Below are 24,811 nucleotides of genomic sequence, written 5' to 3' on the forward strand. Positions count from 1 at the left end.
GTGCTTGAGGGTGGGATAGGGGAAGTGTTGAATGACATTTTTTGGCTTGGTTTATGTACCTTAATATTTGTGATCATGCCATTTGTTTGTACCATGACTATTGCATTCTTCCAAGCAGCTAATGGTCAGTGGAATCACTGGGGTCACTGGAGTGGGTGTTCCAAGTCATGTGATGGTGGCTGGGAGAAGAGGATACGGATATGCCAAGGAGCAGCTGTTACGGGGCAGCAATGTGAAGGAAGCGGAGAGGAAGTTAGACGGTGTAGTGAGCAGCGGTGCCCAGGTAAGAAGCTTATAAAGTATTGCAGCTTAGTTTGAGTTCCCAGTTGAACACGATCACGTGTAGCATTTACATTTAAGAATAAGAGCACAGTTACCCAGAAACATTCCTGTGGTACTTTTGGGGGGGAGAAATGTCGGGAGTTATATGTTTGGGCAGTGTACATATAACTCCCACTCATGAATTCCATTTTGACTTTGACACAGAAGGCCATTCTAATGATCCAAAGGCAATGAGATACACAGCCAAATTAAGTTAGAATGATTTTGAGTTGAGGTGATACAAGGGAGTGTTCTCCTATTTGGTTTGAGAGACAAAACCATGCCAGAACTGCAGTGCTACATTGCAGCATAATGCCTGAAAGTGTGATGAGCATGATTAGCAGTCACATTTGACAATCCCAAGTGAATTTTTGGTGGGTGTTTGAAAATTCAGAGATTAAATGGTGATAGCTGACAGTCACTTTAAATATGGTTAGCATCCTTCACATCTGTAAGTCTGAAAAGTGATTAAATGTACAACTGTTTGAAGGTTTTCATAAAATTCATCTGAGATGGTACACATTTAATGGGAATGCCGCTCAGATTCACGGCATCCATAGGGAAAACATAGGAAGCTGCCTAATATCAGGACCATCCAGTCAAGCATGTCTACTCTAACTGGGAGTGGCTCTCTTAAGCCCTCAAGCAGAAAGGTTTTTCTGATCACCTGCTACCTGGAGATTCTCAGAACTGAAGCTGGAAGCTTCAGCATGTAAAGTATATGCTCTGTCATTAAGCAGTGGTCCTTTGCCTGTTATATATAGAATGAAAGCTATGCAAGAGAGACACCTTAAATTAATAATAAAAACAGGCAGGACCAGCCAAAGCACTTTTAAGTCTCATTTATTTCAATGGGAATTTAAGTATGTGTTTAAATCTTCCAGTGAAATCACTTAAAAACACTTAAACATGCTTAACTTTGGCTAAATTGTGTTTAGATATAATTATGGATTATTATTTTTCTTGGTGAAGGCAAATTTTAGTTAAATCATCTGAAATAATAACTGGGCAAAATTAATTGGTGAATATTACTCTTTCTATCCCTGGTTTTCTGCAAACAACAAATTAAGAAACCGTTCATCTAACTGTTATGCACCATCCAAATTATACCTTCTGAACACCCCCTTCCTTCTCATTGTGTGTATCATATACATATAAAATAAACCAGCTAGTAAAACATGAGCTATAAAACCACAAATATAGCAGCAAATTAACAAACAAGTTTGTGCAACAAACAAGATTTGCTATACCGTTAAGTCCCGGGTAGCTGGGTAGCTTGACCTAAAGTTTTAGTACTTAAAGAATTGTTGTTCCCTGTCCTGAAATTCATCATGCAGGTTGGTTTCATTGATCCTTCCCAATAGATGAGAATTTAACCTGTGTTGGGAGGGAGTGTTGTTGGGCTCAACAGAGCTTTGTTTCTCTACTCCTTGGTGACTGTATATGGGTGCTTAAGGAGACAGTGCGTAACGGAACAGGGTGTGTGCAACCATCCATTATGGGCAATGGGAAGTGTATTGCTTTAAGATGCCGTCTCAAGAACAGTTTCTTTCCTAGAGCAATTTTGGCCTTAAATGGAAATTCTGGATTTTGAAGTCATTTTATTTTCATTTGTTTACTATTCTGTATTGTATTGTGCTTATTAGTATTTTAATTCATGTAGAGTGTTTTAATTGAGTTGATACAGCAATCAAGAAATTTCGTTGTTCCCGCAAGGGGACAATGACAATAAAGATCTATTCTATTCTATTTTTTGAACTGCAGTGGCTATGAGAATACACACACACACACAAAGAGAGAGAGAGAGAGAGAGAGAGAGAGAGAGAGAGTTTTCAATAAAGCATAGGGCAAATGTGAATTGTTTCAATAAGAAGAGCTTCAGATGAACAGCATGGAAAATATTTCTCACAGCTAGTAAATATTTCAAACATACAGTATACAATTTTCCAAGATTGCTACAAGTTACATGTACTGTAAATAGTAGATGATGTTCACCAGTTAAGTCTATGGTCTTGATTCAATCAAGGCCACAATTAGGATGCTCATAGGAATTGCACATATTACTAGCATCAACACATTGAGCACCTAATGGTGGGAAAAGTGGAATATGACTGAATAAATAATTTAAGACTTGATGCAGACACAGTTATTATTGACATATAGCTACATAAAAGTTATAGTTGAAGAGTTTCACCTGGATTAACGGTGCAATCCTGTACAACTCACATTATACTAGTACCAGAAATACACTGTTGCTATAGCCATTGCCAATGTGTACTCAGCCCAGGAAGAAAGGGGGGAAACCCAACACCAGAGCAGCCACAGAAGGGATAAAAAGACAGGATCTCACCGCCACAGTCCATCACTCCGGGACTGAGCTGGCCATGACCCCCAAACACCTCACAGACAGACACAGCCAATTCAGAGGCATGTCTATTACTCACCTTGGCTCCCAGCATATAAGAAATTACAGAGAACTGGGCTGCAGTCAAAGGCACAGACAAGGGAGCCATGCGACACCATTCATTAAAGCAGCCACAAGCACACTTAAGAGGTTTTTGGTTCTTAAAAAAAGGTAAAGAACCCCTGGACGGTTAAGTCCAGTCAAAGGCAACTATGGGGTTGCAGCGCTCATCTCTCAGCTCATCAGCTTTCAGGCCGAGGGAACTGGCGTATGTCCACGGACAGCTTTCTGGGTCATGTGGCCAGCATGACTAAACCGCTTCTGGCGCAATGGAACACCGTGAATGGAAACCAGAGCGCATTGAAACGCCGTTTAACTTCCCGCCACATCAGAACCTATTTATCTACTTGAACTGGCATGCTTTTGAACTGCTAGGTTGGCAGGAGCTAGGACAGAGCAACGGGAGCTCACCCCGTTGTGGGGATTCGAACCGCCAACCTTCTGATCGGCAAGCCCAAGAGGCTCAGTGGATTAGACCACAGCGCCACCCGCGTCCCTTTTTTGGTTCTAAACCCCCTAAGGGTGAAATATTGATCTCCCTCTACCCCCAAAGGTAGGAAGATAGCAATGCAGCGAACAAAAACGAGAAGTAGTAACTGCAATGGAACTCTGCGATGCAGTTTACATAGCAGGCATGATCCAACCCAGGATCTTTCAATTTCAGTGATATTTTCTGGAGGTTGAAAGCTTCTATTAACTTTTACGGTATTTTAAAAGCCATTATTCACGCTTCACTTAATTTTGAAGCAAAACAAATATGTCAAGTAAGGAACAGAGTTTACAGAACTGCTTCTCAAATCGGGGGGCCAGGGAGAACTACCCATAATATAGAAATAATTAATTAGATAGATAATTAATGTATGCAATGGCTCAGCAGATTTGGCGCTAACCTAAAGAAGCGGGTCCACCAACACGTTTGTTGAAGTACAGCTATGATTTCTTTTTGAATTAAGAAGATTCAGTGGCGGAGGTTGAAACACTGCAGTGATATATGACACAGAATGAATTACAAGCTACGGTTCTGCAGATTCTATGGGGAAAGCCATGGCAGTAAAAGTGGAATAGGAGGGCTTTGAATGTGTGGAAGTGGCCTCAGTCGGGGGGGGGGCAGGCGTAGGATGTGCATTGATCAGGGAGCCTAGTTAAGAGTTGTTCGGCTACCCCCTTTTATCTTGGACCCAAATAAGCATGAGCAGAGGCATGACTCCAAGATATCTGTGTCGCTTTGGTTTCCCGAAACTGCAGTTGAATATGGACAAATGATAGCAAGCAAAAAGAGCCAATGAAGCTTTCGCAAGCAGAAATAAGCTTGATGTATATCTCTTTTAGCCCATTTCTTCTCTTTCCTTGAATATTTTATGCTTATGCAGCAGTGAGGGAGTCAAAATATACTTTGTATCACGATTCCTATGGACTAACTGAGGGTGCGTGTCTGCATTTGGCTGCCTAATGTCTCTCTGCAAACTTGGGTAAAAATCCAGCAGAATATATCCAGTACAGTATATGTGTACAGTTATGTCAGTAGTCCTGGTGTCCATGCGGAAACTTTGTTGCTCATATGCAGTTCCAGGGTCTGCCTCAATCGCAGGGTGTATTCCAGAGCACATTGCAGCCACCTGGTGCAGTCTGCAAGATATGCTTGGCCGTGTTTCTGACGATGACTATACCAAACTAGGTAAAGAAAGCAAAATATTGAAATGGAGTGCTATCTTTCCTACATCTATAATATGGAGACATATCATTTGGGACATTTTCCCTCTTCTTTCAGATGAGACATTAGGCTGGCTGTGAGATTGTAGATGCAGTAATGTGCTGTTCCAATTAAGGGAGAGGCTCAGTGTTAGCATCAGCAGCAGACTCTGTAGCATTATCGTTCATTTCAGTGGGTCTGGTTTGAGTAAAACTTAGTTGAATACCACCCATTAGATTTAATAAATATATCTCATCACAAGTTATACCCATACCCTAGTGCTACTGTAAGAGAAGACTTCAGTATGAATCACTCCTGTGGGGAAAAGAACAGAATACTTTAGAATTATTTTTTTCTATAGCACTTAAGATGAAATGAAAACATCTCCTTCTCTTAAACATTTGCCATTAAGACATATTCTTGCTCTTCTGGCACTGTCAGCTTTCTTAAGATTTGAGAGAGCTGATGCTGAAGCGTATTTAGCAACCTATTTTTTGCACTTCATATTGGCATCGCTGAAACAGCTGCAAGGGTATGTTTGTCAAGGCACTAACTTGTTGCCACCGGGGGGGTCTTGCTCATTTCCATGAAATGTATTTTGTTTGTAACCTCATGGTAAGAATCAAATTGTTCCAAGTAGACAGGAGTCGCCTCCAGGCTGTTACTGTTTCGTGGGAGGAATTCAGTCACATACTGGAAATATAGACTTGTAGATTTAAAGCAGATTCAGTTGCTGCAGTGGAATAAAAAATAAATTCAACTTTGAAAAAACTCAGACTTTTGTGGTTAGGAAAGTGACAGGGAAAAGCACAAAAAAAACCTGTGTTACAATGATTGATAGGAAGAAAGATAACCTCTGTGTAAACAAATCAGGAGCAAATGAGGAGGAGTGGTCATTACCTTAGAACAGGCATCCCTAAACTTCAGCCCTCCAGATGTTTTGGACTACAATTCCTATCATCTCTGACCACTGGTCCTGTTAGCTGGGGATCATGGGAGTTGTAGGCCAAAACATCTGGAGGGCCGCAGTTTGGGGATGCCTGCCTTAGAACCACCTTGCAAGTAAATCAGGATGAATACTCAATAAGCAGGTTGTATTGAGAAGCCAAAGTACTTTCTCATATAAATATATGAACAGCAAAATAGTTGTCCATGAACCTATGAACAATGAAGACTGCACAACCAGGCATGAGATAGACACACAACAATGGATGTTCAGAATATTGGGTTGGGCCCAAGTGTTCTGCTCTTGTTGGTGGAGGGGGAAGGGGAGGTGAGAGATACAGATACAGATACAACAAGAGTTGTTTACACTGCAGTCTTAATTTAGTATTAAACCAGTTTAATTGGCCTGCTTCCCCAAGACACCCTGAAGTGATGGTTTGATGATGGTATGTTTGGGTGATGGCCTTCTCTTTGAGAGGTCCCTCTCACTCCCTCACAGATCGCTGGATAAAACCTCGGGAGGGATAGCCACAGTAGCCTGTTGCATCAACTGGCTCCAAAGCATGTGCCAGGAATGGGGAACTTTTTTTTCATCTCAAACACCACAATCCCCCACAAAGAACTTTCCAGGGACTGTATACCAGTTGTGTGGGTGGAGACAAAGACACAAGTGGGCGGAGCAATGCTACATTCCAGCCACACACAAGTCACAGGTTTCCACACATACACACACACACACACACACACACACACACACACCTGTCTTCTATCCAAACAAGTAAGAGACGTTATCATAATTCAAGGACATATTTGAGCATGTATGTTTGTCAAACGCTCTATTCATGTTCCACATTTTTTTTAATTACAGCACCTTATGAAATATGCCCTGAAGATTATTTGATAACGATGGTCTGGAAAAGGACCCCAGCAGGGGACCTCGCATTCAATCGGTGTCCTCTTAATGCTACAGGTACTTTTATTTTGTTTGTTTTTTTAAATCCAGCACGCATGAGCATTATAAAATAAAAGGAGTTATAACTATGTATATGAGTATGACGGAATAAGAGGGGGTTGTAGCCAAGTACATTATAAAAAGAGCAGATCTACTGCAATTAATGAATTTAATTATGTCCATTAATTTCAGTAGGTCTACTTTGCATAAGAGCAACATTGGATTCAACCCACGTTTTCGAAATAAAAAACATAATGTTTTTGTGACTGACTTTTCATTGTTTTCCCCAAACCCTAACTAACCCTCTAGATGAAATGTGTTAAGTTGCTATATTACACGCTTAGCAGCCATGTATTAAACAGTAATGACAGTAATTGATACAGTAGATAGTAGAGCCAGCTTGCTGGAAATTATGGCACCCTCTTCTCAAATTAAAGAATGCTTTAAAGGTCAAGCATTGCAGGGAAAAAAAAAACACGAATGGGTGCTAATTCTTCCTTGCATGAAATTGTATTTGTGTGTGCGTGTGCCTGAAAAGAATATGGAATTATTCTGACCGGGCTTCTTTGGCTCTGACTGTTGTTTCTGTTCCATAAATGCTTTTCCTCTCTCTATTCTTTGTGACTCACAGGCACCACTAGCAGACGCTGCTCTCTCAGTCTTCATGGAGTGGCCTTCTGGGAACAACCTAGCTTTGCTAGATGCATATCAAATGAGTACAGACACTTGCAGCATTCAGTAGGTGCAAAGCCAGCTTTAGTACTTGCTCTACTTATTCCTTGCTAAAAAAAAAACATTGGCATTAATGGGATTAACTGTTTGCTCTCCTGTCAGATCTGCTGTTTTAAAGGACAGAAATACTACTAAGGAGATGGGGGAAAAAATCAAATAGACTTAATTTATTTTCCTCCCACCTTTCTTTTTCTCTCTTTGTGTTTTTTTTTATCACCGTCAGAGTTCCTGTAACTGTTAGAACATTGCAGAGTTTCTGGGTTTTTCATTACTCTCTTTATAAAATGTTTATAGGGACTGGAAGGCAAAGAACATATTTAGGTTTATTGGGAAACGTGACAGTGAATAAATTAGATTTACTGGAGCTACAGTGCAACATTTTATAACTCATTCAGCACTTTAATGGCATGCTGATAAATCATTGACACTGATGGATCTTTCTCTGTTCAAATGTTGCTCTTCGGCTGGGCACAACTACGATAGCAGAAAATTACCATAGGAGATACACACACACACACACACACACACACCTACCCCTAAAGCAGTAGCTAGCTTCACATGTTGAAGTGCCGGATGCTTTCCAAAAGTTAATTAAAAGCCTTATAAAGATAGCATGCAAATTAATTTTCCCTGGTTATGAATGACTATTTGGACTTGTTCCTTGCAAAAGGTGACACTAGTGCTTGTTGGTGCAAAAAAAAAAATTAAAATTTAAAAATCCATTGCAAGTAAACGTGCCCTTTAAATATCCCTGAAATATATTTTCTTGGCGTATTTCTTTTTACCCTTCATATTTGTACTGTTTCATTAACAGAAAGGTGCTCATCCTGATATGTGTTGGTCCTCTTCCTCACCTCCAATGCAAGCACACAGCCAGGGGACAGTGGCAGGGATTGGCAGCATTGGGCCAAAGCCCATTCACCAACAGGAGGGCAGCTGCCAACCTCTGGAGCTCTCTGGCCCTGACGCTGCTCTTCCTTGATGAGTGAGCAAATAAACAGCAACGGGTGGTGGAAGATGAGGGAGAAAACAGAAGTCTTTCTTTGCTTCACCCTTGTCCTTTGAGCAGCCATGCAGACTGGGCTGAGGGAGGGGGGCAAGTGAATCAGTAGTGGTCCGAGGGAAGGGGCTTGACTGAGAACAGCTTGCTCAGAGACCCCCTGAAACTTGGAACTGACACTGTACACTCTAGTGTTTTTACTTAATTTTACTTCTACATTTTTGACTACAAAATGTAGGCATTTCTCTGTTTCTTGTGAGAGCGTAAACAGATGACAATTTTGCATTTCTCTTCATTCAGTTCCATTGGTGCTCAGGCAAGGGCTGTAATGGCAAGCTACAGAATGATAGTGGAATGTGGACCATGATGTGGAAACTCCTACAGAGCCAGTGTGGTGTAGTGGTTAAGAGCGGTAGACTCGTAATCTGGGGAACCGGGTTCACGTCTCCGCTCCTCCACATGCAGCTGCTGGGTGACCTTGGCTAGTCACCATAGCTGCCAAGTTTTCCCTTTTCTCGCGAGGAAGCCTATTCAGCATAAAAGAAAATCCCTTTAAAAAAGGGATAACTTGGCAGCTATGCTAGTCACACTTCTCTGAAGTCTCTCAGCCCCACTCACCTCACAGTGTTTGTTGTGGGGGAGGAAGGGAAAGGAGAATGTTAGCCACTTTGAGACTCCTTCGGGTAGTGATAAAGCGGGATATCAAATCCAAAGTCGTCTTCTTCTTCTTCTACAGAAAAGATGCATGGCTATGGAATTGAAAGCTAGAGGGCGTAGTAGCTACAATATGCCACCACCCCATGCTCTTCAGATGTTTATAGCCTCTTTAATATATTGCTCGTCACTACCGCATTCTCTGTCAAGAAATTATGTGTGCTTTGAGTTTCAGCCTTAATCAGATATGCTGTTTCTTAGAAGGAAATGGGGAACATATTCACCATCCCTGTGTCAGTTCAGTGGCTGACAAACCTGCAGGAGATGAATGGAGAATTAAATCCCATTTTAAATTCTCTGGGTGTTAGGCATTTATCTATTTCCATTTAGGACAAAGCTGCCAAGTTATCCCTTTTTTTAAGGGAAATTCCATTATGCTGAATAGGCTTCCTCGCGAGAAAAGGGAAAACTTGGCAGCTATGATTTAGGAAGGATTCTGGTTCGCCAGAAGTGGCTTTGTCATGCTGGCCACATGACCTGGAAGCTATTCGCCGGCTCCCTCGGCCAATAATGCGAGATGAGCGCGCAACCCCAGAGTCGGTCACGACTGGACCTAATGGTCAGGGGTCCCTTTACCTTTACCTTTGAGACCCAGGTGGCGCTGTGGTTAAACCACAGAGCCTAGGGCTTGCTGATCAGAAGGTCGGCGGTTCGAATCCCTGTGACGGGGTGAGCTCCCATTGCTCGGTCCCAGCTCCTGCCAACCTAGCAGTTCGAAAGCACATCAAAATGCAAGTAGATAAATAGGAACCGCTACAGCGGGAAGGTAAACAGCGTTTCCGTGCGCTGCTCTGGTTTGCCAGAATTGGCTTTGTCATGCTGGCCACATGACCTGGAAGCTATTCGCCGGCTCCCTCGGCCAATAATGCGAGATGAGCGTGCAACCCCAGAGTCGGTCACGACTGGACCTAATGGTCAGGGGTCCCTTTACCTTTACCTTTACAGGAGGAGGAGGAGGAGGAGGAGGGGGGGTTATAATTATTAGTAGTAGTAATAATGATGATACATTTTACAGTGTTAGTCTTCATTTTCATCCTACTGCAGCTTTCAAATGCAAAACTCTGGGATTTGTCTTCCAAGGCAATAAACATAGACAAATATTAGGCCTTTTGGGATGCAACGTTCCCAGCTTCCGGGAACAAGGCCAATTCCACATGTTCCTCCTTCATTCCTCCCCTAACATGCCACTTTCAACATGGTTGTTCTGCTTTCTTTAAACCATGGTTCCCCACTATGGCCCAAATGGGAAACTGGTTTAATGCTGGATCTTAGATCCTGGTTTGATCCATCTTTAAGAACCTGCTTAGTAAACCCATCATTAAATTATAGTTCCCCATCCTGCAGTTGGATGTAATGAGGAACCATGGTTCAAAGAGGCCAGGTTCATAGCACCATAAAGAATAATTTGAGGGAAAGGAGCAAGGCAATATGGGTGAGGGGAGCACATGGACCTGAGGCTCATTCCTGCCTTAATCAACTATGGCTTAGGATGCTAGGAACGTCACATCCAAACTGGCCAACTATAACCTAAAGGTGATAAACAATTAGAAAGAAAATGGGCATATCTGTAAACTCTAGATAGTCTGGAAGGACATACAACATTTATCTTCTTGGTCGAAGCTATATCTCAGCCTGACATATTGGGAGCCATGAAGGTATCTCTAGATGATAGATAGATAGATAGATAGATAGATAGATAGATAGATGATAGATAGATAGATAGATAGATAGATAGATAGATAGATAGGACTTCTCTGCTCCTTACAAGTTCATGCCATAATTTTGCTTTCACTCTTGCCTCACATTCTTGCAAATGCTGAGATGAAATGTAATTTGATCAAAAGAACTCTGAGGTGAATAATGATTTGCTTCAGCTGCAGCTCATTAGAGCTGATTTCAATTTTTTTCAAATTATATTACAAGGGCCGCATATCATCCAGTCTCTCTCTTCCTCGGCGAAATGAGTGTTCTGAAACCGGGAATGAAAGGCTTCCTCTTTCACAATTTATTCCTTCCCCAGACAGTTTATTAAAAAGGAGTCAGCCTAAAGTTATTATTATTATTATTATTTATTTTAAATGGATTTGAATTTGGAATGATGGTCATCCACTCTCTGCAAAAGCTCGTTATTTTTACCACTGGCTTTTGTTCCAAAACCATCTCCTCTCCATTCCCTATATTGTGCTTAACCCCATTCAGTGGATTTGTAACTGGCTGGCTGACCGAACCCAAAGGGTGCTCATCAATGGCTCCTCTTCATCCTGGGGAGAAGTGACTAGTGGGGTGCCACAGGGTTCTGTCTTGGGCCCAGTCTTATTCAACATCTTTATCAATGACTTGGATGATGGGCTTGAGGGCATCCTGAGCAAGTTTGCAGATGACACCAAATTGGGAGGGGTGGCTAATACCCCAGAGGACAGGATCAAACTTCAAAATGACCTTAACAGATTTGACAACTGGGCCAAAGCAAACAAGATGAATTTTAACAGGGAGAAATGTAAAGTACTACACTTGGGCAAAAAAAATATGAAAGGCACAAATACAGGACGGGTGACACCTGGCTTGAGAGCAGTACATGTGAAAAGGATCTAGGAGTCTAGGTAGACCACAAACTTGACATGAGTCAACAGTGCGATGCAGCAGCTAAAAAAGCCAATGCAATTCTGGGCTGCATCAATAGGCATATAGCATCTAGATCAAGGGAAGTAATAGTACCACTGTATCTGGTCAGACCTCACCTGGAGTACTGTGTCCAATTCTGGGCACCACAGTTCAAGAAGGATACTGACAAGCTGGAACGTGTCTAGAGGAGGGCAACCAAAATGGTCAAAGGCCTGGAAACAATGCCTTATGAGGAACGGCTTAGGGAGCTGGGTATGTTTAGCCTGGAGAAGAGAAGGTTAAGGGGTGATATGATAGCCATGTTCAAATATATAAAAGGATGTCGTATAGAGGAGGGAGAAAGATTGTTTTCTGCTGCTCCAGAGAAGCGGACACGGAGCAATGGATTCAAGCTACAAGAAAGAAGATTCCACCTAAACATTAGGAAGAACTTCCTGACAGTAAGAGCTGTTCGACAGTGGAATTTGCTGCCAAGGAGTGTGGTGGAGTCTCCTTCTTTGGAGGTCTTTAAGCGGAGGCTTGACAGCCATCTGTCAGGAATGCTTTGATGGTGTTTCCTGCTTGTCAGGGGATTGGACTGGATGGCCCTTGTGGTCTCTTCCAACTCTATGATTCTATGATCCCTTTCTATGGAGGCGCAGGCTGCAGCTACAACAAAGGCGGCATTTTTCCAAGGTTACAAATGCTTGTCCTTGTACATGATTCAGGGAGAAGTGTTTCAAGGAGACTTATGCATAGGGTGTTTGCACCTGTTGTCCACACTTCACATTTGTTGTTAAATATACTATGCCTTGCATGGCATAGTCGTGGAAAATGCCATGGCAGCAAGTGTGCAATCATCAAGGCAGTAGCTTGTCCCCTCATGTATGCTGAGTGTTCTGTTATCACAAAAGCAGCAACAAGCAGCTATTCCTAATCCTGTGCTGCAGCAGTATTTATTTCCAGACTTCATCCTGCAATGAAAGACTTTAGAGGTCAAGAGTTAGCACCTGTGTACTAATGTTGTGTGTAATGAAAGGGACAAAAAGAGATACAGGAGCAGAAGGAAATGCAGAGTTCATCCTCTGGCCTCTAAGGCATTTTTTTGCAGTGCAAAATTCTACATAAATGTAACTGCTTTATACTTCCTTTCCCTCCACATCTTTCCTTTGAGAGGTGTTCTAGGAAGCCTACATCAGGAGTCTGAGCATTTCCCAGATATGATAGATACACGTTGTTCAGTTGCCAGTTGTTCAGAGAGCCAGTGTGGTGTAGTGGTTAAGAGAGGTGGACTCGTAATCTGGTGAACCGGGTTCGCGTCTCCGCTCCTCCACATGCAGCTGCTGGGTGACCTTGGGCTAGTCACACTTCTCTAAAGTCTCTCAGCCTCACTCACCTCACAGTGTTTGTTGTGGGGAGGAAGGGAAAGGAGATTGTTAGCCACTTTGAGACTCCTTAAGGGGGGGGGTGAAAGGCAGGATTTCAAGTCCAAACTCTTCTTCCTCTTCTTCTTGCCAGATATTGGCCAGAGGACCAGGAAATTCAATTTATGCTGTGTTGCTAGGGTAGCCAGTTGAAGAAGACATGGCTTCTGCACCTTTAATAGTTGTGTAGAGAGGGCATGTGAGCAGAAGCTGATTGCCATGCATGCTTCACTTGCTGAAATCCCCCCTTACAGTATATGGAACTATTAAGCTCATCTTTTTCACCTGGCCACCTTAGGTGTTGTAGAATCCCCCAAACCCAACAGGTTCCTAAATGCCTATCGTTATTCTGCTACAGAAACAGCTTAAACAGCATGTTTTGCATTGAATTCTGATTCCTGTGTATTCTTGAGGCTTTTAGACCACCTTCTGTCTTAAATGCAGGATGATGGTAAGTTTGATTGCACTGTGATATCCTAATTCCCAGCACTGGATTTTGTTTGCAACTGTTTATTTTGCATAATGGGGGGGGTTGTTTTGAAGTGTATGTTCTTTAGCCTTTTTCAAAAGGTTAATTCCTAAGAACTGTACTTTTATTTAGACGCAGGATGAGTTGAAAGTACATCAGCTGTTCTATGCAGATGGGGGGTGGGCGGGCTCAGTGGTGGTTCTTTATCAGAAGCGGCAAGAGGTAAAATGTGGGAAGGGATTATCACAGAAATGGAGGTGCAGGGAGTATGGAGCCAACTGACTGCATATTCTAGTTGCCACACATCACAGAGAAGTGTTTGACTACCATTTCCACTGGTGTTAGCATCTTGTCATTTCAAGGGCGCTGAGAAATTCAGCAGCAAATAAACTTCAGTTACGTGAGGAGTCAAGACATAAAACAAGGGCAATGTCTACATCTTGCCCTCTGCGGCCAGCACCTCAGCTTTTTCCTGTCACGAAATAAGAATTACTTCCTGCAAAACTGAGAGTACATCACCCGAATTACTATGAAAACAAGGAATGCAAAGATACATACAAAAAAATTAATCAAGCATCTATGCCATTTAATATTTTGTGGAAAGAAACAATTGGAAACAAAATCGTATATCTCCATGCCACAATGCTTTTTGTGTAATAGTTCGGGAATTATGATTCTATTCTTGTAGCATCCAATTAATGAATGACTTACTCAACAAGCCATGCATACCTTTTTAAAACTATCACGTGGATGCTGAAGAGAAGAAATTGCTTGAATTTTGCATTTTTGTGCTTAAAGAAACAACAACCCTGTATTCACCTTGTGTCTTCAGTTCTGTACTCTGTTAAGCTTTCTTATTTTTCTTTTCTTATTTGTTACATTCAGTATGGAAAGAAAAAAAGTATGGACACAATCCAGACACGTTGACAGGATTACCATAGGCTCAACAGAGCCCTGTTTTTTATCCATCCTATATTGCCACCAACACAAAGTCTCACATACCCCCACCCATCTTTTCCCCTTACTGTTCTTTAGGGAACAATGAACTTGCTCTGAACAGATGAGAAAAGTATCAGTGGGAATATGGTGAATGTGTGCACACTTCCCATTCCCCAATATGGCCCGTAATTCTGCCTGCATGAATATTCCTTTGCTCACATAGGGAGAGTGGCAGGGGGAGGAACTCCTCCACACGCAGGTACTATGCCTCTGGTGAACATGAAACGATAGAATTTTAATTCTCAGCCATAATTTGAGATACATTGCAGCACAACAAATGTAATTTAATGTTTGCAAAACATACAGTATATCTGTAGCTAGAGATACCAATATTGAGATGAAAACCAAGTGCCATGACACAGTTTCAAAAAAACAGGGTTCATTTGAAGAACACTTGCTGTTTAAAACCCAAAGTCTTAGTTCCTTGAATGAGAAGACCCATGCAATTTAACTGCTGGCTATAATATCTCTGTCGCTCTGTGTGTGCATGCACGTGTCACTAGCTTTCTCGGAGACCTCATTCTCCTTTCCTTTGATTTTTTTTTCTCTTGTCAATTTACATTACGTAAAGGCAGAACACAAAAATCTTAAAGCCATGGCCCATGGTTAAGCACCAGCAGCAGCCAAATTGTTCACACAGCATCCCAGTGTCAGCAGGTTTAATCGGCGACAATTGCAGTATTTAGAGAAAAGAATGAATGCTATAAAGCAAACATGGGGAGAATTTTAAAAATGAAACTATTTCCAGAGGTGTATCTACTCCATTTGCTCTATCTGCCCTTGCTTTCTGATGAATATTGTACCTCTTAGTGCTACAAATCCTATGTGCTTCAATTTTTCTGCTTCATTTATATTTATTTTATACATTTTTCCAAAATTACCTTCGCAAGGTGAAGACTTGAGAAAATGTACAACAAAAATAGTAAGAACATATATGTACATATATGTAAAAACCACAAAACCTAAGGAAGTTATGCAGCAGCAGCTAGTGGTTTCACCCAAAGCCAGACAAAGTAGGTCAATTCTTGAAACTAAGCAGTAGATATATTTCACAGGAATAATTCTATACCAAACACAATAGAGAAATAAATTTTGTAATAATTCTACTACATGCGGAATTTTATAGAATTATAGAATTGTAGAGTTGGAAGGGAGCCCAAGGGTCATCTATTCCCAACCCCTGCAATGCAAGAATCTCAACTAAAGCATCCATCACATATGGACAGATTTTCTTACCATATACCTGGCCGTGCTTCATTGTTTATTGTTGAATTGTTGGAACACTCTGTTATTCTTCTTTGTGTTATAGATAGATAGATAGATAGATAGATAGATAAGATAGATATAGATATAGATATAGATATAGATATATTCTACTACATACAACAAAATTTACATAACAAATACCGCTCAAAGGTTTGCAGACCCACTGAAATTAAAGTAAGGTCCATTCATTTAAATGGGTTCACTCTGTGTAAGTAGAATGACTGTTGAACACAGCCCTATAGGGTGCAATCCTGTGACCCCTGGGAGGATGACATAGGATGTGGGTGGGTAGGTGGGAGAGAGAGAGAGAGAGAGAGAGAGAGAGAGAGAGAGAGAGAGAGAGAGAGAGAGAGAATGAGGGACGGAGGGAGGGAGGGAGAACCGATGTTGGATCTCTACTACTTTGGCAACTTTCTCAACCCTGACCCAGCCAGGGAGCCCTGACATTGTTGATGTAATTTTAATCTGTATTTTCAGTATTTTGTTTTCAAGTATGATTTTGAGGTTTTCTTCTGTCAACTAAGTGACGTATGAATTTTATGTATTAAATAATTAAATTATTTAACCTGAAGGACCCACATCAAATTACTAATGAATCCTTAACATCCATATCAATCTGCAAAGGTTTCAAAGTAAGTATAGTTACACCCATTCACAATCCTTGTGATATTTCCTTACAGCCTTACTGTACCCCACCAACCCGCTTTGGTTTTTAGTAGCTATAGTAAACTGGAAAAGAAGTAGCTGTACACTGCACTTTTGGTTTCCAACTTTACACCATGTAGCCTACTGTGTTTCAGCAAAAATAGGGCGCTCTGGATCCCAGATCCATGTCCACTAACTAATGAAAGCCAATTTTCCAATATGCACATCTATTGTGAGACGGCAGCTGAAGTGCCACTTTAACAGCTCCTTTATTCCACCATCTTGTGGCTCATAAACTGCATCTTAATAAGCCTGCATGTGAGTGCACTAAAATATGACCTTCACATAGGAAGAATAGCACTGTCGACCAGAGCAACTTTCTTCAGCAATGTAAGCTTCCCCACCCCCTACACATTAACCTGACAACTACAAGAAGTTGAGTTATAATCAGAATCTCAGTCAAAATATATATCAAGTAACAACTTCTCCTTTTTGTAGTTTGGAACACAACACATATTTGCCTCACTTTACAAAGGGAAGCCATCCATCTGAGCCCAGATTATTCTTACCAAATCACTCTAATAGTACCTTCAGTCTAAAGCAGGGATGGCTAACATAAAGACCTCCAGATGTTGTCCTGGCCAGTGATCAGGAATGTTGGGAGCTGTTGTCCAGCAACATCTGGAGGAACACAAGTTCCCCAGACGTGATCTAAAGACCACTTTATGGAATGATATTGTAGTATATGGAGTATGTGAAGAATGGTTAATAAACTTGCAGCAGACACGCTTGTCATGGTTGATCACAAAATAAAACACACAGGTCAGGATTCAACTTATGAAAAGTTCCACTTACACAATGGGGTTTCATACCATGTCCCTGTGTCCCCTGAAATTGAGTTGGGGAGGGGATCAGGAGAGCTCCTAGAACCGGGGGGGGGGGGTGATTGTTCCATCTGACAAGCCAAAAGGCCTGCACTGATGGAACAATCAGAAGAGTGCAGTGTTTGATTCTACCTCTGGTTTCAAGTTCATTTCCGTGCCAGATTTGAACAGATTATGCACTCCTTATGCAACTCGCTATGGTCAGAGCCTACAGACAGACAAACACAGAGCTCAACACTGTATAGCAATATGGAAGGATTTGTGCAGGAAACTATTTTCACAGGCAAAAAAATCTTGGCATTTGCCTTGTTGTTGTTGTTTAGTCGTTTAGTCGTGTCCGACTCTTCGTGACCCCATGGACCATAGCATTTGCCTTAGGTATTTACAAAACCGATTAGGGAGAGATGGCAGTCCCCATGAGCTTGTTCTCCATCCTGCCTCTCCCTGGGCCCATTTGAGCATTTTTCCTCAAAGTATTGGGACCCTTTCTTGATAGTTGTAAGGAGTGATAAAATAAGTTGAAGGTGGTTGTTTAAAAAGTGATGGCTGCCATTTTTTATGGAGGCTATTGTGGCATGCATCTCTCTGAAGCCATTTATCTTTTATCATTTGCTCTTTAGGAGGGCATCTTTCACTTTTCATTTTTACTTATGTACAAAAAGCAATATGCTGGCTTTGTAACATCCCCCTGCTGCATGCTGTAATATATCTATTGACTTGGCTTAAGGGGCAGATGAAACTAATGGATTTGCACCAACTGGCAGCTAAGGAGAAAAGTGTAATAGACGGTCCCCATAAATTCTGCATATGGATATAGTGATTCATAGATTTTGTCTTTCCATGGGAACCGGTTCCCTTTGTTCTCAACATTTACCCTATGTCAGGCTTTCACAACTGGATGACTAGGTATTTGTTTTGTATAGTTTTTAAACTCTTCTGTCTCTTCTGCAACTATTTTAAACTGATTTTATTATATTTGGTACATTGCCTTGGGATATACATGTAAAGTAAGTAATAAATACTACAAATAATACATATAAACCTACAGCTACCAGTCATAAGAACTGTGGTAGCATCGGACACCAAACCCAGTCCCATACCCTGAAGTAGCTTCCTTTTGTATTCTTCAAATGGATTAGGCCACACAATCCAAACAAACAGGAGAACAAGAAAAGAAGAAGCATATGAATGTCACCCGGAGACTGACGGGAATGGGATTTAACATCCCGCAAAACCATGTGTGCAAATTAGAGTTTATTATGCCAAAATAAATTTTAACAAGCTTGAAACCTATTGGTTGCTCATCTTTAGGGATAAATCGCTCAAAAACATAGTGAGCCTGAAACAGCCACATTCTATTGTGATGCTCTTTTCAGAGAGACACTCTTATCTCTAAGGCATCAAAATACAGAAGAACCTATAAATCAAGGTTTTGCCAGTGACTTGAATAGAATGTAGATTGCTCTCATAAAGTGGTTATTTATGTAGTCTGGCAATGTAATGTGTCTGAAGTTCTCATACAAAAAAGTATATGAAAGCTAAGTATAATGACTGCAGCTGTGTGTGGGGTTTTTTGTATGTGTGTGTGTGTGTGTGTGTGTGTGTGTGTGTGTGTGTGTGTGTGTGTATTTAATAACATGCCTCCAGATTCTCCAACTCAGTAGTTTACTCTGGCCCAGCATATTTCTTTATGGAAAAATTAAGAAGTAGCTCTCTTATTCCCCCCTAAATGTGTTTCATGACATCCTATGTAAAATTGACATCATGGCTAAGCTGTAAATTATTCCAGTTTCTTTAGAATGTCATCATAGCAATCTCTCAAGTTCATTTGGTGATGAGTCTGGGACTATTTAGTAAAGTAGGTTCTAATATTTCTCACACTGTTTTAACTTTCACAGATTAAAGAACATCTTGCAAAAGGACAGAGGACGCTGGCAGGTGAAGGAATGTCTCAGGTGACGAAGACCCTTCTGGATTTAACTCAGAGGAAGAATTTTTATGCCGGGGATCTCTTGGTTTCTGTGGAAATTCTCAGAAATGTTACAGATACATTTAAAAGAGCAAGCTACATTCCAGCTTCTGATGGTGTCCAGGTAAGTGAAACTAGTAATAGAGCATAGCTAAGTGCTATAACACAGGTGGCGCTGTGGGTTAAACCACAGAGCCTAGGGCTTGCTGATCAGAATGTCGGCGGTTCGAATCTCTGTGACAGGGTGGGCTCCTGTTGCTCGGTCCCAGCTCCTGCCAACCTAGCAGTTTGAAAGCACGTCAAAGTGCAAGTAGATAAATAGGTACTGCTCCAAGCGGGAAGGTAAACAGCGTTTCCGTGTGCTGCTCTGGTTCGCCAGAAGCAGCTTTGTCATGCTGGCCACATGACCTGGAAGCTGTACGCCAGCTCCCTCAACCAGTAAAGCGAGATGGGCGTCACAACCCCAGAGTCGTCTGCAACTGGACCTAATGGTCAGGGGTCCCTTTACCTTTTAAGTAGCCATAGCTAAGTAAGTAGAATGTCCTTGCCATCTCCAGTTAAAATGATCTTTGGTGAGGAGAACAGCTGCTTGAGATCTGCCTGAGAGCTGCTTCCACTGGACCAAACATTGGACTAGATCAGTCTTCTTCAATATGGTGCCCTCCATCTGTTTTGGACTACAACTCCCATCTGCCCCAGATAGCATGACCAATGCAGGAGAGGAGAGTAGGAGAGCTCAGCTTTGGCAGTAACGTGAAATCTGTTTCTACGTTCCACATTCTGTTTTTACATTCACTATGTAGTGAATGGCCACTAGGATTAAGGCATAACTGTTTTCATTATTGCTCACATGTAATATTTGATAAGAAATTGATGCTCTGTAACTGGCATACCTTCCTTCAATACAGACTCAATTGGTTGCAATGCCAGCACAATTAATTGTTTTATCACACTGAGCTATGAGATAGCTGGAAGTGCACCACCTCCTGAACATATGTGCTGATTCAGAAAGTCTTTGTATCAGGCATTTAGGCTGCAACAAAAGCAAACATAACAATGACAACATCGTTAATTTGACACCATATATCCTAGGTACTTCAATCTGATAAAGCCACATCCTAATTAGTGTTAAAAGAAAAGACAACAAAGGCTACTTTAACTCAACTGTACAGTCAGACCCAGACAGAGAGGATAGTAGTTATGCTCATCCTTAAAATAAAATTTAAAAAGCAACTGTGGGGAGCATGAGAAGAATTTAAGATAAGCCCCAAAGCTTCTCTTTTCCAACATTCTGTTTCCTGCAGTGGCCAATGGGATGCCAGTGGGAAGCTCACAAACAGGCACATGAAGGCAATAGCCTTCTCACACTGCTCTTCCCTGGTGACTGGTATTCAGAGACGCGCTGCCTCTGATCTTGCTGGTGGCGCAAAGCCATCCTGAATAGTAGCCACCGAGAGCCATTTCTTGTATCAATTTAGCTAATCACAAGAGACATAATCTTTCTTAAGCACACCTCCTGTATCAAAACCTAAAGCAGAATGTTAAGTAGTAAGAATGGCTGTGAACGCTAGTGTCTGGTGGTCCCAGGATATAACCTGAAGGCACATGAGACCACCAATTTGCTGAAATTAAGCAGGTCTGCATCTAGTCAATGTGTGCATGGGTGATTGCTTGGGAACCATATGTACACAGCCTTGGGTCTCATGATGGAAGAAAGGAAGGATATTAATTTAAGGGAATAAATAAATAAAATGACCATCCATTAAGCTTCTCGGAACAGATCATGCAACTGTCTGCTACGACAATAAATTATTTTAATTAGATGATAGCAGTGTGACTTTAATTGAAGTCTATGAGGGGAAAGAACTTTATGCCGGCTAATAACTTTGCATAAATGGACTGCATTTTTCTGGGTTTCCTGTACTCAGCTTCCTATGGCAATCTTTTCCTTTAAAAAAAACCACAGAAATTTGCATGTCCATCCAGCACAGAAGTGACATTATTTTGACTATTTTCTGTAGTTTAAGAGTTTTTCTGTCATTGAGAGTTTAGGGCTTTTTAAGTAAGCAAGAAAGTCCCCCCAATACCTCCTTGATGCAAACTTTCTTTCTACAATGGCAAAAAAAATGACACTGCAGGGGCTAATACAGCTATTATTATTATTATTATTATTTAAAAGACATCTGAAGGCAGCCCTGTTTAGGGAAGTTTTTAATATTTAATGCTGTATTGTTTTAACACTCGATTGGGAGCCGCCCAGAGTAGCTGGGGAGACTCAGCCAGATGGGTGGGGTACAAATAATAAATTATTATATGTGCTGGTTTGTTTACACGTGGCTGGATGCAGGATTGCATGTTCTTAACCCACAACTCATCAAACCTACCTGAAGACAACTGCTATCTTGATGCTGGCCTTCTTGATAAACCCAGGATCTGAAACTATACAAATATGAACACATTTGCAGTGTTGTTTCTGCAGCACCCTACTGTATCCCAAAGTCGAATGTTGAGCATGTATTTAACACTGGCCCACATTGTGGTTTGTTTTTGTTTTTCTGACATGGAATCATAGAATCTTAGAGTTGGAAGGGATCCTGGGGGTCCTCTAGTCCAACTCCTGCAATTCAGGAATCTCAGCTAAAGCATCCATGACAAATGGCCATCCAGCCTGTTTAAAAACATCCAAGGAATGAGAGTCCACCACCTCTTGTGGGAGTCTGTTCCACTGCTGAACAGCTCTTACTGTCAGAAAGTTTTTTCCAAATGTTTAGTCAGAATCTCCTTTCTTGCAACTTGAAGACATTGGTCCGAGTCCTACCCTCCAGAGCAGGAAAAAACAAACATGCTCCCTCCTCCATGTGACAGCCCTTAAGATATTTGAAGATGGCTATCATATCTCTTCTCAGTCTCCTCTTTTCCAGGCTAAACATACCCAGCTCCTTCAAGCGCTCCTCATAAGGCTTAGTTTCCAGGCCCTGGATCATCTTGGTTGCCCTCCTCTGCACCCATTCCAGCTTGACAACATCCTTCTTAAATTGTGGGGCCCAGAATTGGACACAGTATTCCAAGCGTGGTCTGACTAAGGCAGAATAGAGTGGTTCTATCACTTCCCTTGATCTGCTGATGCAGTCACCCCCAAACTTTGGCCCTCCAGATGTTTTGGACAACAATTCCCATCATCCCTGATCCTTTAAGCAGTTAGACACACATTTTCATTAATTTAGTTAAAAATACAATGCATTTGCACACATGAGAGATTTTAGCTTGCAAACTTCCTAACAAGTTACTGAAAATGTTTCTTAGTGGTATGTTATGACTTTATATATCTGTAGTAAACGTTATTTTAAAATTGTAGCACAGTTCTCATAAAAATTGGTGTGGATGGTCTATTCACAAGGATTTTGGATAACGATCAGAAGATATTCCTTATCTGGGGCGACCATGATTTCATGGTTCTTTGATCTAATCCTGAGAAAGGTTAGATCAGTCTGGGGATCGATATCTCTCTCACTGTGCTTTTTGCTTTCATCGTGAGCTGATGAAGGAGACAAGCGTATTGTACTGTAGTTGTGTTGTCGAGAGTGGTTCTGATTGGGATGCCTCCTGCATTTACAACAATAGTTCCAATAACTCCTTTATGTGACTGGATCCTCTTTAAAGTTTCTTCTACCTCTGCCATGGCTCAGCTGGGAAGGCTCAAAGGCGGCAGCGCTTCAGGAGCCCTCCAGTTTCCTAAGCATCTCACGAGTTGTACCAAACTTCTGAGTGCCCAAGCAATGCCTCAAATTGATTTGAATAAATATCTGCTAAATATTTAATTGAAGTCACAAAGCATTTACTTTGTACCAGTGTTGTTTGTCTTAATTCTTTGCAAACAATTAAAATGCATGGTTAAAACATATTGCAACTCTGGTCTTAAAAAGGAGTAACCTGAGTGGTCCACCAGCTTTTCAGGCCTGAAATTTGAGAAAGTGGTGGCCTTGCTAGTCAAAATTTGCTGCTGCAACTAAATACCTATTTTCATAGATAGTATTGTGAGGCTGAAAGAGAAGACGTGTACCCCCAAAATTGAGTACAAGATAAGAGTTTGGATCTGAGACCCAAATACCAAGCCACATATTTGACTCCACATAGCATCCCAAATCATCAGTCTAACAGAAAGGCTGAGAGATAATTCACCTATTGTCCACCTCTTCTCACCCCACCACACACCACTTCCTAACTTCACCTGCCCCAGCTGCCTTTCTTTCTAAAGTTTCAATCCTCTGCATAGTTGCATCAGAGTAAGTCCCCATTGAATTCTGTGGAATTTGCTTCTGAACAGACCTTCACAGGATTGCTGCCCAGCCCATCTAACTCTTCATTTCTCTTTATCCAGACCCACAAGGAAACAAGTTTTCCTTGCTTCTCTTTTGATTCTTCCTTTGACTCATCCACTCTCTTCCTGGGTAAAAAAAGTGTGAGACTAGCAGCGCCATCCAGTGTTCCCATGGATGGCTTTTTGGCAGAATCAGATTCTCTAAGCTGGAATCTAGCCCAGAATTCATCAGATTCCAGCATATCTCTTTGGAAACAGGCCCCAGAACAACTGCTATGTTTCTAGTATGTCCTGCAATGCACATCAATTACAACATGACATTAAGTTGATTCATAACACTTTGCAGTCTTTGGATATGTCCAAGGAGTTCACGAAGCTTTTTTTAAAAAAATAAAAAATAAAACAAAATTACACGAAGCATGCTAAGTATTTAAGTATCTCATGGCAGGGAAGGTGAACTATGTCAGCAATGGCACACATAAATGTTTGTGAGCCATGCCAGGTCTCACATGTTTGTGGTGAGGTCACATATTTGAAGTTCAGAGACATTGGGATTGCATGCACCAAAGTCTCCGGTGTAGCATGCACATCCGCGATGGTGTCAGTCCTTGACATAGCACAAACTTCCACAAAGATACAAGGACTGGTAAAGTCAAAATACAAAAGCCCACTAAACTCTTAACAATTCGCTCAGCACTTTCCTGAAAAAAAATCTTTCAGATCCATTCTGACTTGGATGCTGTGGTTGATATACAGGCCCAGTAGCGGTAACTTTGGCCCCAGCTTTTCCAGGGATAATGGATTCCCATTTGTACAGCCCAAGAATGTGAAGGGATCCTTGAATGTGTGCTGGATCATTGCCCTTCCTGCCTCATTAAATAGGCCACTGGGGAACTGGCCAAGCAGGTAAAGGGAGTGGTCAGTGCTTCCTTACAAAATGTCAGGATCCTAGTATGCATAAAGGAGGCAGTGTTAAGACCTCTATTGAAAAGTCCTTCCCTGAATCCCACCATATTGGATAATTATCAGCAGTTTCCAGCACTGCATTTCTGGGCTAGGTTACTAGAGCATGTGGTGAAGTCCCATCTCCAGGGGTTTCGGGATGAGATGGATTATCTCCATCTACTCTAGTTTCAAGCCTAGTTGTGGGACAGAAGTGTCTTTGGTCACCTAGGTGGACGACTTGCACCAGGAATTGGACAAGGGGAGTGTGTCCTTATTGGATCTGCTGGACCTTTCAGCGGCTTTTGTTACCATCACCCACAGTATCCTCTCCATCTGACCCTTGAGCTCTCCAGAGGCCTATAAGCAAATCCACACTGGATTTCCCCCATGTAGACTGTATGCAAACATTCAAGTGGAAATATCCAGAGGGGGGACAGGCAAGCCTAGTGGAATAATTCCACTGTCCACCCATG

At 41.6% G+C, this 24,811-nt stretch overlaps 1 protein-coding gene and 1 pseudogene across 1 annotated transcript in view; one reads left to right on the forward strand and one right to left on the reverse strand.

The window, feature by feature from the left end:
* ADGRB3 (adhesion G protein-coupled receptor B3) overlaps positions 1-24,811 on the forward strand; it is a 432,921-nt gene that overhangs the window by 170,529 nt on the left and 237,581 nt on the right. Inside the window, exons 7-10 of the mRNA XM_035109688.2 lie at positions 119-283; positions 6,289-6,390; positions 7,004-7,110; positions 19,005-19,199. Coding sequence (XP_034965579.1) covers positions 119-283; positions 6,289-6,390; positions 7,004-7,110; positions 19,005-19,199 — 569 coding nt within the window. The remainder of the gene's footprint in view (positions 1-118; positions 284-6,288; positions 6,391-7,003; positions 7,111-19,004; positions 19,200-24,811) is intronic.
* LOC118082342 (dynein light chain roadblock-type 2-like) lies at positions 22,450-22,795 on the reverse strand (annotated as a pseudogene).

This window comes from Zootoca vivipara, chromosome 3 (genome assembly GCF_963506605.1).
Source record: "Zootoca vivipara chromosome 3, rZooViv1.1, whole genome shotgun sequence".
Taxonomy (NCBI): Eukaryota; Metazoa; Chordata; class Lepidosauria; order Squamata; family Lacertidae; genus Zootoca; species Zootoca vivipara.